We start from the raw sequence: 14,850 nt of genomic DNA on the forward strand, positions 1-14,850 counted from the left end.
TGGTGGTCCCAAACTTCTTCCATTTAAGGATTATGGAGGCCACTGTGCTCTTAGGAACCTTGAGTACTGCAGAAATTCTTTTGTAACCTTGACCAGATGTGTGCCTTGCCACAATTGTGTCTCTGAGCTCGTTGGCCATTTCCTTTGACCTCATGATTCTCATTTGGTCTGACATGCACTGTGAGCTGTGAGTTCTTATATAGACATGTGTGTGCCTTTACAAATCAAGTCCTATCAGTTTAATTAAACACAACTGGACTCCAATGAAGGAGTAGAACCATCTCAAGGAGCATCACAAGGAAATGGACAGCATGTGACATAAATGAGTGTCTAAGCAAATGGTCTAAATACTTATGACCATATGATATTTTGTTTTTTTTTAACAAATTTGCAAAGATTTCTACATTTCTGGGGGTTTTTTTCAGTCAAGATGGGGTGCAGAGTGTACAATAATGAGAAAAAAAATGAACTTTTTTGAATTTACCAAATGGCTGCAATGAAACAGAGTAAAAAATTTAAAGGGGTCTGAAAACTTTCTGTACCCACTGTACTAGAATTAGTGAAATTGCACAATAAAAGACTAAAAAATAACCTTCTGATAGAAAAGCAAATCCTAAAACATATAGAATACCTGGTAAACAATTCTGAGCCTATAATCCTAATTCATCAAGACCTACGTTGTTCACGTGCTCGAGTGGAACGAGTGGCGTACACCTCTGTGTGCGCCTTGCCTCTAATTTTTCTACAGTCCCTGCTGTAGTAGGATTTGTGGCATTACAAACGCTGCTGCCCCTCGTGAATTTGACGAGCAGCGGTTGCCACACCCCAGCTCTACCCAGTTTGTCAAAGCTGGGAGAAACTGCCATGAAGGCATGAAAAGTCACAACATTTCGAAGCAACTCCTAGTTGCCCCTAAATTTTGTGACTTCAAAGGTTTTAAGCCAAAATTCTGGTGTGAAAGCTTTGATGCACAAGGCCCCATGTGTTTTTAACTTGTCAAAATATTTGTTTAGATAATATAGTAATTCCTGAGGATTTATTATTTATTATTAGAACCTGTATGTTTTATACCCTAGTTTATTTTTCCTTTCCTTTTTGTTCCCCTTCCTCTCCCCCCCCCCCCCCCCTTGCCCTTTCTATCAGTCCATGCATGTATTTTTACATTGGCGTTTAATATTTTCCAATGTTGTGACTGTAATAATTATAATGTCCCATTTTGATTGACTCTCTGCCTTTCTGTATCCCTTTCCTATTACCTTTTTTTTATAAAACCAATTAAAATTTGATTAGAAGTTGCAGCCACTGATGATGTTCTGGAGAGGAATAGTCATGTTGAATTACTACTCTTAATTAATTTGTTTCTCCTGTCACTACCTTATTTGTCTGACATATACTTACTACACTCACTAATGGGGGCAGAATTGAGAGATACCTGTCAGCTGACTGTGATCTAAAGTATATGGGCATATTAAAAGCCCCGGTACACATTATTAATAATAATAATAATAATAATTTTTATTTCTATAGCACCGACATATTCCGCAGCACTTTACATTTTAGAGGGGTAAATTGTGTAATTCCCAACTAAACTCCAAAACAGACCTGGCACAAGGTGATTAAAAACTTCTTGATAAAAATTTCAGTACACAATGCATTTCTGGACTCCAGGACCCCTTTTGCAGGTGGCAGAGATAATCTGGATGTACTCCTTGTACACATTAGATTATCTAAAAGAGAACAGTTTGATCAGCAGTTTGAAATTGGTGGACATGCCCGATCAGCATCTCCCCCAACCATGTTGGCCAGTGCACCCATACAAATTAGATTGATGGCCAAACCTTTCGACATCGGCAGGTTTGGCCAACATTAATCTAATGTGTTTCAGGGCCTTAACAAACCATTCATGTTTATGTTCCAGAGAACCCCTTGTACTGAACTTGATCCCATTGAGAAGTGCGGGTTATTTTTCAATGACATTTTCTCCAAGGCACATAGTGGGGTATACAGGTATCTGTCTCTACGCCTTAAAGCATGTCAAATATGTGCAGGCTCAATATTACCTGTCTTATGATGTGGGTCTTCCTGTCCACATGTTTGTATTTTAGTTATTTACAGCTCTGGACTCTTTAGGCTACTAAAAATGTACTTTTGAAAAACAGTTTTTCCTATCAGTTAGCCTAGACACCTGGTCATTTACATCTAAAGAGCAGAATACATAGTGCATACAGTATATCAAGCTGTCTGCCAATTCTTCTGCTTATCGCATGGTAAAGCTTCAGTTATTGTTGAGTGTACACATAACTAGACAAGATCACGGCCTTGGCTCATTCTGTATTATAACTGATTTATAAGTTGGGTATTATGAAGCAGATTTAAAATAATTTCAATAAAAAAGTTAGCTTTACTGTCAATTCGAAACACTTAGAGGAAGATGGTACAGTGCAGTTTTCTAAAATGTTGATTCATTTGACAAATCATACTTTTCACGATAAAGTTCATAGTTTGGGGGGAGAGTATAAAAATCATTAAAGCCACGTGTTATTATTGTGATTTGTGCGTATTGTGTAATTACTGTGATGTATTCTTACTTTGTTATTGTCGTGGGGGCTTTTAAAGATTTCCCTCCTGCGTTTCGTAACCACGCATCTAGCTGATGTCAATAAATGTGCTCGCGAGCACTGCCAACACTTTTTTTTATCGAAAAATCCGCGAGTATATCACTTTATGCTCCAACACTGGCTGATTATTAGTATTGGGTCCTTTTAGGACCTTATGTATGTACGAATAAACCCTTAGCTGGTAGAGATACAATATTTCTTTAGTGCTGCCACTCTTTTTTCACCCACATTAGAGCATAAGGCAAAAACAAGCAATTTCGCAGATAAGGGACTTCAGGAACCTCTGAAATTAACTGAATGGAGAAGATACAAAATACACAAAATATATGGAAAACTTAGTATAGCGGGCACCTGATCAGAATTTAAAAGGGTTATTTAGCCTTTTAACATTAATGGCTTTTCCTTACGTAGAAAACATAACATGTTCTGGTAATGACTTTTTTTTTGTCTTTAAAGTGTTCACCTAGCAAGACGACTTTTGCAGCTAGAGAGGCAAAATTCCTTACTGATCAAAGATTTAGAGCACCAGAAGGAGCAAACTGCAAAAGTTTCAATGGAAGTAAGTAAAACTGCCCGAACTAAGTGTCTGCTTAACCGGGATGCCCAGCTTTGAAGATGACATACATATGCCTGCCAGAAATTCTCCACTGTAGGTTGTGTGTAATGGAAATATATTTCAGATCAAAAGAAAAATTACCCTCCGGAATTAAGTCATATTTAGTTTTCGGGCATAGATGTGACATTGTTGATTAACCAGTTATATATTGAGCAGTATGTAGCATTGACATGCCTCTCTTACTGTTGTCATGTATGATTTGTGACTTATGAATTGCAGTTTTCATACCATATCTAACAAATAATTGGCACGGATACAAAACTTGCACACACATTTCTTTGGGCAGATGTTTGTGTTATTGCCATTAAGTTAAAAGCATGTCTATGTATTGAAATAAAACATTGTTCCACTACATATCAACATATTTTGGGTGACGACAAATGATGGCATGTTACCCAGCCTTAGATTGTACATCACATAATTACACATTGTTATCCGGAATTTGATCCAGTAATAAAGAAGACGAGCCAAATGGCGATAGGTGGGGTGGGAAAATGACCGAGCACCTTGCACATCTCTTATAGTCCACAGGAGAGCCCATTGGTATACATTTTCCTAAGGAGCATTGTCTATAAAGCTCTCAACACCAGCTGTGTCTCTGTCAGCAGGATTGGAATCTTTAAAGCGTTACCTGTAGTCCAAATATAGCTACCATATTTTGGACTATTAGACACACTTTATAACAAGAAAAAAATCTTGCTAAAATAAGTGTATTTTCTGCTCCAGCGCTATCTACCTATGATTGAGGATAAAACTGACGCCGTGTCCCTCCAAATAATTGCGAGTACTATGCAGCAAGACCGTTTTATCCTTTAGCTCGACACAATGCGATCAGTACAGGAGAGGAAGCTTCCTGGACCGGCATCACTAAAGCGTAAAAAATGCTGCAGATCCTGACTAGCTGAAGGACCTTTAAGGTCATGTGATCAGTCAATTGTCCGGGAGGAACTTCAAAATGTGGTTTATGCACAGCGTATGTGTTGATGTAGCAGAACTGTGTGTGTGTTGATGTAGCTGTGCTTTTTGAGTGTGTGTTGATGAAGCTGTGCTGTATGTTGATGTAAGAGACCTGTGAGTGTCTTTTCCTATACATCATGATGTTATCTCCACAAACAATGATTTTTAGGCTGACCTAATTCATCCATTTACCCGACGAGCAAGCTTTTTGCTCGTTCAGTGGTTGATCACCAACATGTGTACACGGGCCGATGATCAGGAACAAATTTTTGTAAGAATGATTTTCGGCTTGTCTAATTGCACCCTAATTTCATGTCCTGCTATTTATTCTGGACCCTTATAAGTTTGCCAGAATGGAGAGCAGCCACAAAGAACTCTGGAGTTCTATATCAATTGGAACAGTATAATGTATATTCTTATGTGTTTAGGGAATGAGACATTTCCTGTCAGGTTCCCCCCACAAATTTTAACTGATTGTTGAGTGTCTAGTGTGTATGTCTTCATGGAACAGCATGTGCACATTTCAGCCCTTTAAATAACAATGTGTCAATGAATAGTGAATGCTGCACACACTATGTTTGTTCTACTGGCATGGTCAGTGTTTCCAAGCTCCTTTGTCCCATTGCTATTTGTTTGCTTTTAAGTTACAGTACCTTGGAAACATTTAATTAAGTTACAACTGTCAAAACTTATCTGAACTTTTTTTTTCTTATTTCTTTCAGTGAATTGTAAGATAAGATCGGTTAAGGTTTTGTCCATCGCTGTCTAGTATCAATGGATTGCTATATATACTAGTTATTATAAGAAACATTTTACACCACTTCCCCAAGACTAGAGGATTTAAAAACAAACTAGCAAGGAAGCAGTTGATCAGAGCTGCCTACATCACCCGCATAGCTGTTCATTACTGGTGACCTGCAACTAAAAGTATCCTCATATGTCCTGTTGATGGCATGCGTAAAGCCGAGAAAGATGGGAGCAATCACTGGTTCATTTGTCCCTATTCAGTTCACATTTGTCACATGTATAGATAATAGATAGATACAGATATATATTTTTTTTAGATTTTTTTTGTTTATGCTCCAAGAGAAAGTTATTTTCAGAAATCTTAAGTAAATCTATCATCAACTCCTCTAGTATCTGTTGATCCTCTTCATACGGAGAAAAGCACTTGAGTGATGTTGAACATTTGATTTGGTTGACCTCTTCAGGATATTTTCAGTGGGGCTCTTAAATACATTTGACCTGGGCTTGAACTAAATGTAAGAGAAACATGAAAAATCATGGAAGGAATGGTTACAGACCCTCAAACGTTTTCAGTCTTATATGGTGACTGGGTGCTATATTACTCTAAAAATGTGTCATTAATTATGTAATGAGTAATTTACAACCACATGATTGCAATATCTCATATGTAATTTTCCACTGTATTTTTAAGAATCTTTCACTCAACGTTAAAGGGGTTATCATGGTCTTTAAACACTATATTGGTAGGATTTCCGATTCTCAACGCCCCACTGAACAGCTGCTTCAAGGGAATGCTGTGCTCAGGCAAATGCTGCAGCCTCTTGGTATGGCATGTGCCCTTATGGATCAGTATAAAGCCCAAAGTAAGCAGTGAAGAGTCGTGATTAAGAGCGCAAGGTGGAAATGCGTTGGGTTTTAATGATAAAGATTGCTGTTTTATATATTTCTGAAATAGGCGCTAGCTTTTATTGTCTGGAATTGCAGTGCTGGACTTTGTTGCTTAAATTCCACGAACCATACGCTCAAGTTGAAGGGTAGGGGTCATTGTGATAGCGGTGAGCTGGCAAGACATGATTGTTTCACTAAGCATTGAAGAGATTGCAGCACATACCCAGCAACCCCAGCCACTTCAGCTGAGAAGCACTGATCTAGTATAGATGGCCTGTTCTAACAATGGGCCACTCATTTAAAGGGAATCTGTCAACCCATTTTTCGCCTATCAGCTGCCGACACCGCCATCAGGGGCTTATCTACAGCATTCTGAAACCTGAACGATAAGAAAAACACGTTAGATTATACTCACAGTGGGGCGGAGTCGGGTGCGGTGGGTGTCGCGGTCCGGCGCCTCCTATCTTCATACGATGATGTCCTCCTCCTTGCTTTTCCCTCGGCTCCTGCGCAGGCGTACTTTCTCTGCCCTGTTGTGGGCAGAGTAAAGTAATGTAGTGTGCAGGCGCCGGGAAAGGTCAGAGAGGTCCGGCGCCTACAGTACTCTGCTCTGCCCTCAGTAGGGCAGAGAAAGTACGCTTGCGCAGGAGCCGAGAGAGCAGCAAGGAGGACAACATCATCGTATGAAGATGGGATGCGCCGGACAGGACGGTGACACCCATCGGACCGGACGCCCGGGTGAGTATTATCAACTCTTTTTTTCTTACCCACCTTTCGTGTCTACCTCTTTCCTCATAGATTGTAAGGTTGCGAGCAGGGCCCTCATTCCTCTTGGTATCTGTTATGATCTATGTAATTATTGTTATGCTGTAATGTCTATCGTCTGTACATGTCCCCTCTGAAATGTAAAGTGCTGCGGAATATGTCGGCGCTATAGAAATCAGGTATCTACAGCATTACAGATTTCTGTAGATTAGCCCCTGATGTCGGTGTCGGCAGCTGATATGTGAAAAATGGGGTAACAGACTCCCTTTAAAAGCCTGGATAACCCCTTTAATAGCATTTAATGTATTAATAGTAGTTATCAATCGTGACACAATATGACTCGTTAACTTAGCGAATATATTCTTAAGTGATATTTGGAAATTGAAGATCTAGCAATCATTTTCATCTTTTTTTTACACATCTTGTAGTTGGATAGAACAAACTCCCTCTTAAGTCAAGTTCACCAACCGCACCAATATCTCATTGAATCTGTCCGTCAAAGAGACGCCCAAATAGATGCGCTCAAAGAGCAGATTTCGACACTTGAAAAAGACGTCAGGTAAGCAGATTTACCTTTCATTTTACCATTCAATGTTGAAGACAAATCTGATGGAGGTTTCTATCATACGGTTGTAGTCAGCATTATTGAATGTTTATGATAAAAAAAAAGCCAATGGGGCGGATTTATCAAAATTGGTTAATTCTTAGACCGTGCAAGCTTAGATTAGACCCGATTCATTAAGACTGACGTATCGTACACCAGTCTTAATGATGAGAGTGCAGTAATAAGATATACCAAATTCATTAGGAGGAGCAGGCTACTTAATGAATTCATCACATCTCAGTGATGTGTGCCTCAGAGCACTGCACAAGAAATGTTAGCCCAGCCAAGGACTAGAGTAACATTTTGCAACTTTTCAAAGTGGTTTATGCCAGCACCCATTAGTTGGTATATTTTGTGCCAGCAATCTGCACCACAATTTTGGTACATTGTGTCACGTGTTAAGCAACGCTTCTTTTCGGCAAGTCCACGTTCCTTAGTTGGCCAGGTCTTAAAAAGTCTCTAAAACACATCATAAATATGGTGCAATTTCATGAAAGACAGTTTTGGCTCATTAAGCATCATAAATATGCAATAATATTTCATTTTTAAACTTTCACTTTTTTCCTTCCTTTCTTCCAAGAGGAAGAACATTTTTCTTTTTCGTCAGTCGAGCTTATTTTTTTCATGGCATCTCTTGGGTTTGAATGTCACCAGTCATTTTACCATATAATTTACTGAAAAACTGGAAAAAGATTCCAAGTGCAGGGAAACTGGAGAAAAAAAAACTCAATTCTGCCATTGTTTTTGTGGTTTTGTTTTTACTCTGTTCATTGTGCAGTAAAATGACTTTGCCCACATGACTCTTCAGGTCAGTTTGATTACGATGATGCCAAACTTGTCCAGATTTTGTTATTTTAGTGAAAATAATTTTTTTGCCACTATTTTCTGAGACTCAACTTTTTTTTTATTTTTTAAACTATAATACTATAGGAGGGTGATTTTTGATGTGCACTTAGTTGACAATTTTATTGATATCATTATGGGGTTCATTCAAAGTTTTGATTTCTTTTTATTGTACTTTTTTCGAGACGGAAGAGATGTGAGTGTAACTATTGAAAAAAACACAATTTTGATGTTTCTGGGTTTTTTTTTAACGTTTAGTGGTTTCAATTATTTTATATCTTGATTGTATTTTTTGGGACACAGCAATACCAAATATGTTTTTTTGTTTGTTTTGTTTTTTTTAACAGAGAGGTGGGGTGATTTGATTTTTTTAATACTTTTTACTTTCTTTACAGTATACTGTATATTTTTTAGTCCCCTTATGGGACTTATACCCTCAGTCATTCAATAGCTTGTACTATATGCTGCCATACCACAGTATGGCAGTATATAGATAAATTATGGTTGTCCTGTTGAGCTTAGCCTGTAGCAGTGCTTCATAACAGAAGTAAAATTTCTGTGCAACTCAGATTTGCACAAAAATATTACGATGTTTGACGTTTTCACACTAGTTTTGCCCAGTTTTGTCACAATGGCTGAAAAAGGGGCTGGACTGGCTTGCGCTCATCTAATTCTTAACGAGCTGTGGTGTATCTTATGCCGGAAATCTTACTCCAGTCCCTAAAGATTCGTGCCGTGGCGTATGCCACTTTTAATGAAACTTAATCATCTGACTCCAACACGCCTCCTCATCAAGACAGTCGTTCTGATGAATCGGGGCCAAACTGCTTGGATATAAAGATAAACTCATCTGTTTGATCCAAAAAAGCACAAGACACAAAAATAACAAGAAAAAGCATGTCAATTAAAAAAAAAAATAAAAGGTTACAAAGTTGTAAATAATGCCAGGACACAAATAATAGCATCTTCCATACAGTTTGAAATAAAAGACCAATTCAGAAAAACCTGTGATTAATTATAAATGATATTGTCATGTCCCCATCGTGTCAGTGCTCACATGAATTGAATTAGCCTCTTAATAGTGGCTTTGATGTTAAACCTCTTCCTCAGATGTGAGGTATATGTATGTCGTACTTCAGATGCAGATGCTGGCTGTGGCATAAAGCCAGCATCTGCTGCTCAACTTCTGACAGCGGCATTTAAGAGTTGCGATCCCAGGGTTTCCATTCCAGAGCCCGATAAGAATGGATTGAAGGTGCGCACCTTCGCTGTATTAATTTTTGTCAGTCCTTTAGATAAACACTTGGATGCCAGGTGCATATGCCAGCCTTTGATTTTTTTTCAGACATGGTTTTATAGAGCCCATTCTCCCATCTGAAAGACCCCCAAGCAATCAGTCAGTTATTCCTTATTCTATAGATAGATATAAGGGATAACTTTCAATTTTAGTTAAAAAAAAACCTTTTAGCAAAATACTGTGCGATGTTAACATTAACCCCTTAACGACCACAGATAAGGGACCTTATTCACTCATCACCGTATTAAAACAGCATTCGTGAATAAGCCTATAGCACCCCCTGAGTCCAAATATCTCTAAGGTCTCCGCTACCGGCCCTCCGCTTCCTGTTCATGAAGAAAAATTACAGGCACATGCGATATGACGGGTACTGTTGAGTGCAAATGCTCACTACTAAAGTTTGTAGCGGGTGCTCTGGTACGCGCTGAGTATTGTGGATGCTCGAGTAACATGCTTGAGTCCTCGCCCCACATGTTTTGCGGCTGTTCGACACCCAAAAAAAACATGTAGGGATTTCTTGCCATACACAGGCAATCCCCACATGTTTTTTGACTATCTAGCTGCCACGAGACATGCGAGCCGGAGACTCGAGCATGTCATTTGAGCACCCGCGATACTCGGTGCGTACCCAAGCACCCGATTCAAGCTCTAGTAGCAAGCACTGGTTCGGCATTAATGAAGATAACATTAGGTCGTCATATTGAATTTATCAAATTCTGTATAACACCTTTGGGTTCAATATCCTCACTGTACCCCTGGATAAAATCCTTGCGGGTGTAGTTTCCAAAATGGGGTCACTTGAGGTGGGGTTTTTCTGTTTAGGCACCTTACAGGCCCCGCCATCTATTTCAGCCAATTTGTGTTCCAAAATTCAAATATTGCTCCTTCCTCTCAGAGCCCTGCTGTATGTCCAAACAGAACTGAAAATCTCGGCTTATACACAAGTTTATATGGTAACTGGTTTAAGTATATAAAGATTGAAAGTTTGAAAATTGCTAAATTTTTTTTCAAATTTCTCACCAAAATTTAGTTATTTTCACTAATAAGCGCAAGTCATATCGAACAAATTTTACCTCTGTATATGTCACAAGAAAGCATTCTGAGAATCAGTGGGATCCTTTGAAGCGTTCCAGAGTTATTACCACATAAAGGGACGGTGGTCAGAATTGTAAAATTTGGCCTGGTCAGGAAGGTGAAAATTAGCTCAGACACTAAGGGGTTAAGTAGAGTTCTGTTTTCAGTCTTGTGGTCCAGGAGTGTCTGAATGACTCCATACCAGTAGAGACCTGCTACCTGGACCATTTTTCATCCAAACTTTTCTCTTTGTATACGAAATATATGGTAAAATTGTCTTAGTAAAACATTGTAAGCCTCGCATTTATGATCAGAGATTATTCTTAACAACAAACACTGAATTGTTGGCGTATTTCCCAGAAATCTAATACTGCCAAGAAATACCTACATATTCTAGCTCAAAATAGAGCCGGTAAAAGATACTGCCGAGAACCTGGAAGGTATGTGTATTTTCGGAGTCTGAGTTGAGCTACGTTCATATAAAATGTTACTCTTGAGTGGTGTACACGGCTAAAGGACATCTCCTAGGCTCTATCATCATCACCACATTCAATACAGTGGGTTTTTTCCCTACATTTAAAGTATAGCGCTGTCAGTCAACAGATCGGACTTGTTAGACCGTTTGTCGGAAGCAATCACTTTTACTAGCGTAGGAATAGCATCTTATCTGTATCAGTAATGGTCAGGAGGTAGTCACTAGGGACCCATTCATATTATAGTGTTCAGCATTGTGAAACACTTGTACTACATAAAAAAAAAAAAAGGTAAGCAGGAAAAAAAACACTGGAACGTTAACGCATTATCATTTTATATATAGAATATAGCTATAGAAACTGATGGAAGCATTTCAATTTCAATGGGGATAAGGGAGCACTGTTTATCTGATGACCCTAATAGCCCAGGGAATGCTAACCTTGCTGTTAAAAGTAACGACGTTTCTTATAATAAAAAAAAACAAGAAAAAAATCCATTGTGAACAATGATTTACTGCAGGTAAACTAACTTTGTGTGTGATAGTGATTGTACTCTACTTTTACATGCTCCATGTGTGATGCAATAGATGATGATTGCTCTCACCATAATGTTTGGGTTTCTCCCCATTACATTTAGAATTACGTGACAAAAACAAGTGGGTAGTATAGGAAAACCGATCTTGTAGATTTCTTAAAGGGGTTGTCTGATTGAATTTTTTTCTTTAATTCCATTGGCTTCTTGTGCAAAAAAACTTATACTATAGTCTCATGATTGTGATGTGACGTCACCACTCTATTCATATCAACACAAACAAAACGCAGCAGCAGTCAGCTGGCACTGGAGCAGGAAAGCAGTATTTTTTTTTGGGGGGGGGGGGACAGGAAGTAAATGGAATAAGAAAAAAACAAGAGTTAAACCGGGCAACCTTTAGAAATTTTTTATCCTTGGCCAGAAGAATCAAACATGCCAAAATTCTGGCCCCAAAAAATGTGGCCAAAATGCACCATGAGATTTTTTTTTATCCCGGTAGACTTTTGTAGTTGACTGTCCCACGACTGCACTTTGAAATCTTCGGAGGCCTATTTGTAGTTGGACTTACTGTTATTTCCAGCGGAATCTGTTACCGCACATTACTGTAGCAATCCTGTGTACAGTGTGATAAATTGATTATTCGTCGCAGTGTAGACAATCTCTCCACAGGATCTGCTCTGTGAAAAGAAAAGAAAATATTTATCACCTTCCTTGCGGGACACTCTGTGCAGACATGATTTATTTACTGTATGTATGCCTGGATACCGATAACTTGTGATGGACGTGCTATTTTCTTTCAAAATATTTTTTTATTCAGATTTTTTTTTTTTCTGGTGGTTTGAGAAGCACAATAGAGCACTTTTGTCAGTATGCTAAGGATTACAGTGACATGTTATCATAGCTCCAATAAAGAAACAATCTAAATGGCAGGCTTCCCTAACACGTACAGTTGTAAAGATAAAATGCTTGCACACAGTGCTGGCATAACAGATGACGGTACAACTATAGAAAATCTTGAGAAAACAGCGTTTCTTACCCTTGTAAGCCCCGGCTTTTCTTTTTTTCTGTGGGTTTTTTAACAGAACAATGAGTAGTGGGTTATTCTGTGGGGAAATGCAATACATACGTTAGTCCTACCATTGACACAATTTTAACGGATGTTTGCTTTGTTTTATGTTCACTGGCTTGACTTCCTATCAAAGGGAGCACCATTTTTCTTTTTTAGGATGTTGTATTTTCACATTCTAGTCTAATAAAAACCTTTGCACCTGACTTGTTTTCTTGTCCCATTCAGATTTCCCTTTTAAAATTGCAATAGCTATTTACACTTGTGGCATTTGGAGTTCATAGTTTTAAGGATGAAAGAAGACTACCGGGTTCAACCTGTGAACTATTGTTGTAGAGCAGCGATGTCAAACTCAAATCCACAGAGGGACAAAATTAAAGGCTTGGATAAAGTCGCCAGCCAACCTTGATTTTTTTTTTTTTTTTTTTTAAAAATGACTACAATTGTGCAAGTTTTTCCTTATCATCAAATATAAATGATGAACCTTTTCATATGGAAACAAACTTAAAGGAGATGGTCCCACAAACAAAGTACATTTAGTTAATAGATCTTGACATACTGGAATAATACAATTAATAGATCTTAGAATAAAATATTGGAATAATATAATGTTATGTAAGAGGAGTTAAAGCATATGGCCCAATGACCTAATTTAAATAAGTAATAACAAAGGGTAAAAAAAAACCTTGAGTAATGCAGATAATAAAGTATGATGTAAACAAAAGTGTCCCCCAAACACTGTAAGACACCCCCACAGTGCCCTCCACACACATGATATGATAACCCCAGTTTACATCCTCCTCCAACCCACCTGGCCAAGTATGGTGATCCCATCACAGTATGATTCCTCAACTATAATCCCCACACAGCTACACAGTATAATAGACCCCACAAAGTCCTCTATACAGTATAATGGGCACCACATAGTCCTCCATACAGTAAGATGGGGCCTGCATAGCCCTCCACACAGTATGATGGCCCCACATAGTGCTCTATACAGTATAATGGCCCCCGATACTCCTCTATACAGAATAATGGCCCCACATAGTGCTCCATACCATATAATAGGCTCTGTATTGCCTTCCATACAGTGTAATGGCCCCACATACTCCTCCATACAGAATAATGGCCCCATGTGGCTTCGCAGGCAATTAGACTAGCTCCAAGCATTAATATCCAATGAACATCCAAAATCCAGCACTCATAACCTGCAATATTATATTTTCCCAAAAGGTTTAGCCATTGTTTGAAAATTGTTGGTCGCTCATCTACACTTGCTCTAGTTCAGCTAAGCCCTTCTCAAATAGTGTAGCCCAAAATTGTACCCAGTTATCTAAGTGTGGCTGGACTAGAGACTTGTATAAAGGCAAAACTATGTTTTTGTTATGAGCATCTATGTGTCTTTTAAAATATCCCATGGTTTTTTCCCTTAGCAGTAGCTGCCTGGCACTAGTTACGAATGTTGAATTTACTGTCCACCAATTCATTTTCAGTGGCGGTTTTACTGTTGAGTACATAACTGTACATTTTGTTTCCTCAGCCTTAGTGGATGACCTTACATTTACAGTTAGGTCCATATATATTTGGACAGAGACAACATTTTTCTAATTTTGGTTCTAGACATTACCACAATGAATTTTAAACAAAGCAATTCAGATGCAGTTGAAGTTCAGACTTTCAGCTTTCATTTGAGGGTATCCACATTAAAATTGGATGAAGGGTTTAGGAGTTTCAGCTCCTTAACATGTGCCACCCTGTTTTTAAAGGGACCAAAAGTAATTGGCCAGATCAAATAATTGTAAATAAAATGTTCATTTCTAGTACTTGGTTGAAAACTACTCTTTGTTGGCAATGACTGCCTGAAGTTTTGAACTCATGGACATCACCAGACGCTGTGTTTCCTCCTTTTACATGCTCTGCCAGGCCTTCACTGCGGTGGTTTTCAGTTGAAGTTTGTTTGTGGGCCTTTCTGTCTGACGTTTAGTCTTTAACAAGTGAAATGCATGTTCAATTGGGTTGAGATCAGGTGACTGATTTGGCCATTCAAGAATATTCCACTTCTTCGCATTAATAAACTCCTGGGTTGCTTTGGCTTTATGTTTTGGGTCATTGTCCATGTGTAGTATGAAACGACGACCAATCAGTTTGGCTGCATTTGGCTAGATCTGAGCACACAGTATGGCTCTGAATACCTCAGAATTCATTCGGCTGCTTCTGTCCTGTGTCACATCATCAATAAACACTAGTGACCCAGTGCCACTGGCAGCCATTCATGCCCAAGCCATCACCCTGCCTCTGCAGTGTTTTACAGATGATGTGGTATGCTTTGGATCATGAGCTGTACCACGCCTTCGCCATACTTTTCTCTTT

At 38.7% G+C, this 14,850-nt stretch overlaps 1 protein-coding gene across 2 annotated transcripts in view; it reads left to right on the plus strand.

The window, feature by feature from the left end:
- Positions 1-14,850, plus strand: part of PIBF1 (progesterone immunomodulatory binding factor 1) — a 278,563-nt gene that overhangs the window by 205,484 nt on the left and 58,229 nt on the right. For both annotated transcript variants that reach the window (XM_073580380.1, XM_073580379.1), the window contains exons 14-15: positions 3,075-3,177; positions 7,020-7,150. In XM_073580380.1, coding sequence (XP_073436481.1) covers positions 3,075-3,177; positions 7,020-7,150 — 234 coding nt within the window. The remainder of the gene's footprint in view (positions 1-3,074; positions 3,178-7,019; positions 7,151-14,850) is intronic.

The sequence above is a fragment of the Dendrobates tinctorius genome, unplaced genomic scaffold (genome assembly GCF_039654945.1).
Source record: "Dendrobates tinctorius isolate UK_male_01 unplaced genomic scaffold, ASM3965494v1 ptg000064l, whole genome shotgun sequence".
NCBI lineage: Eukaryota > Metazoa > Chordata > Amphibia > Anura > Dendrobatidae > Dendrobates > Dendrobates tinctorius.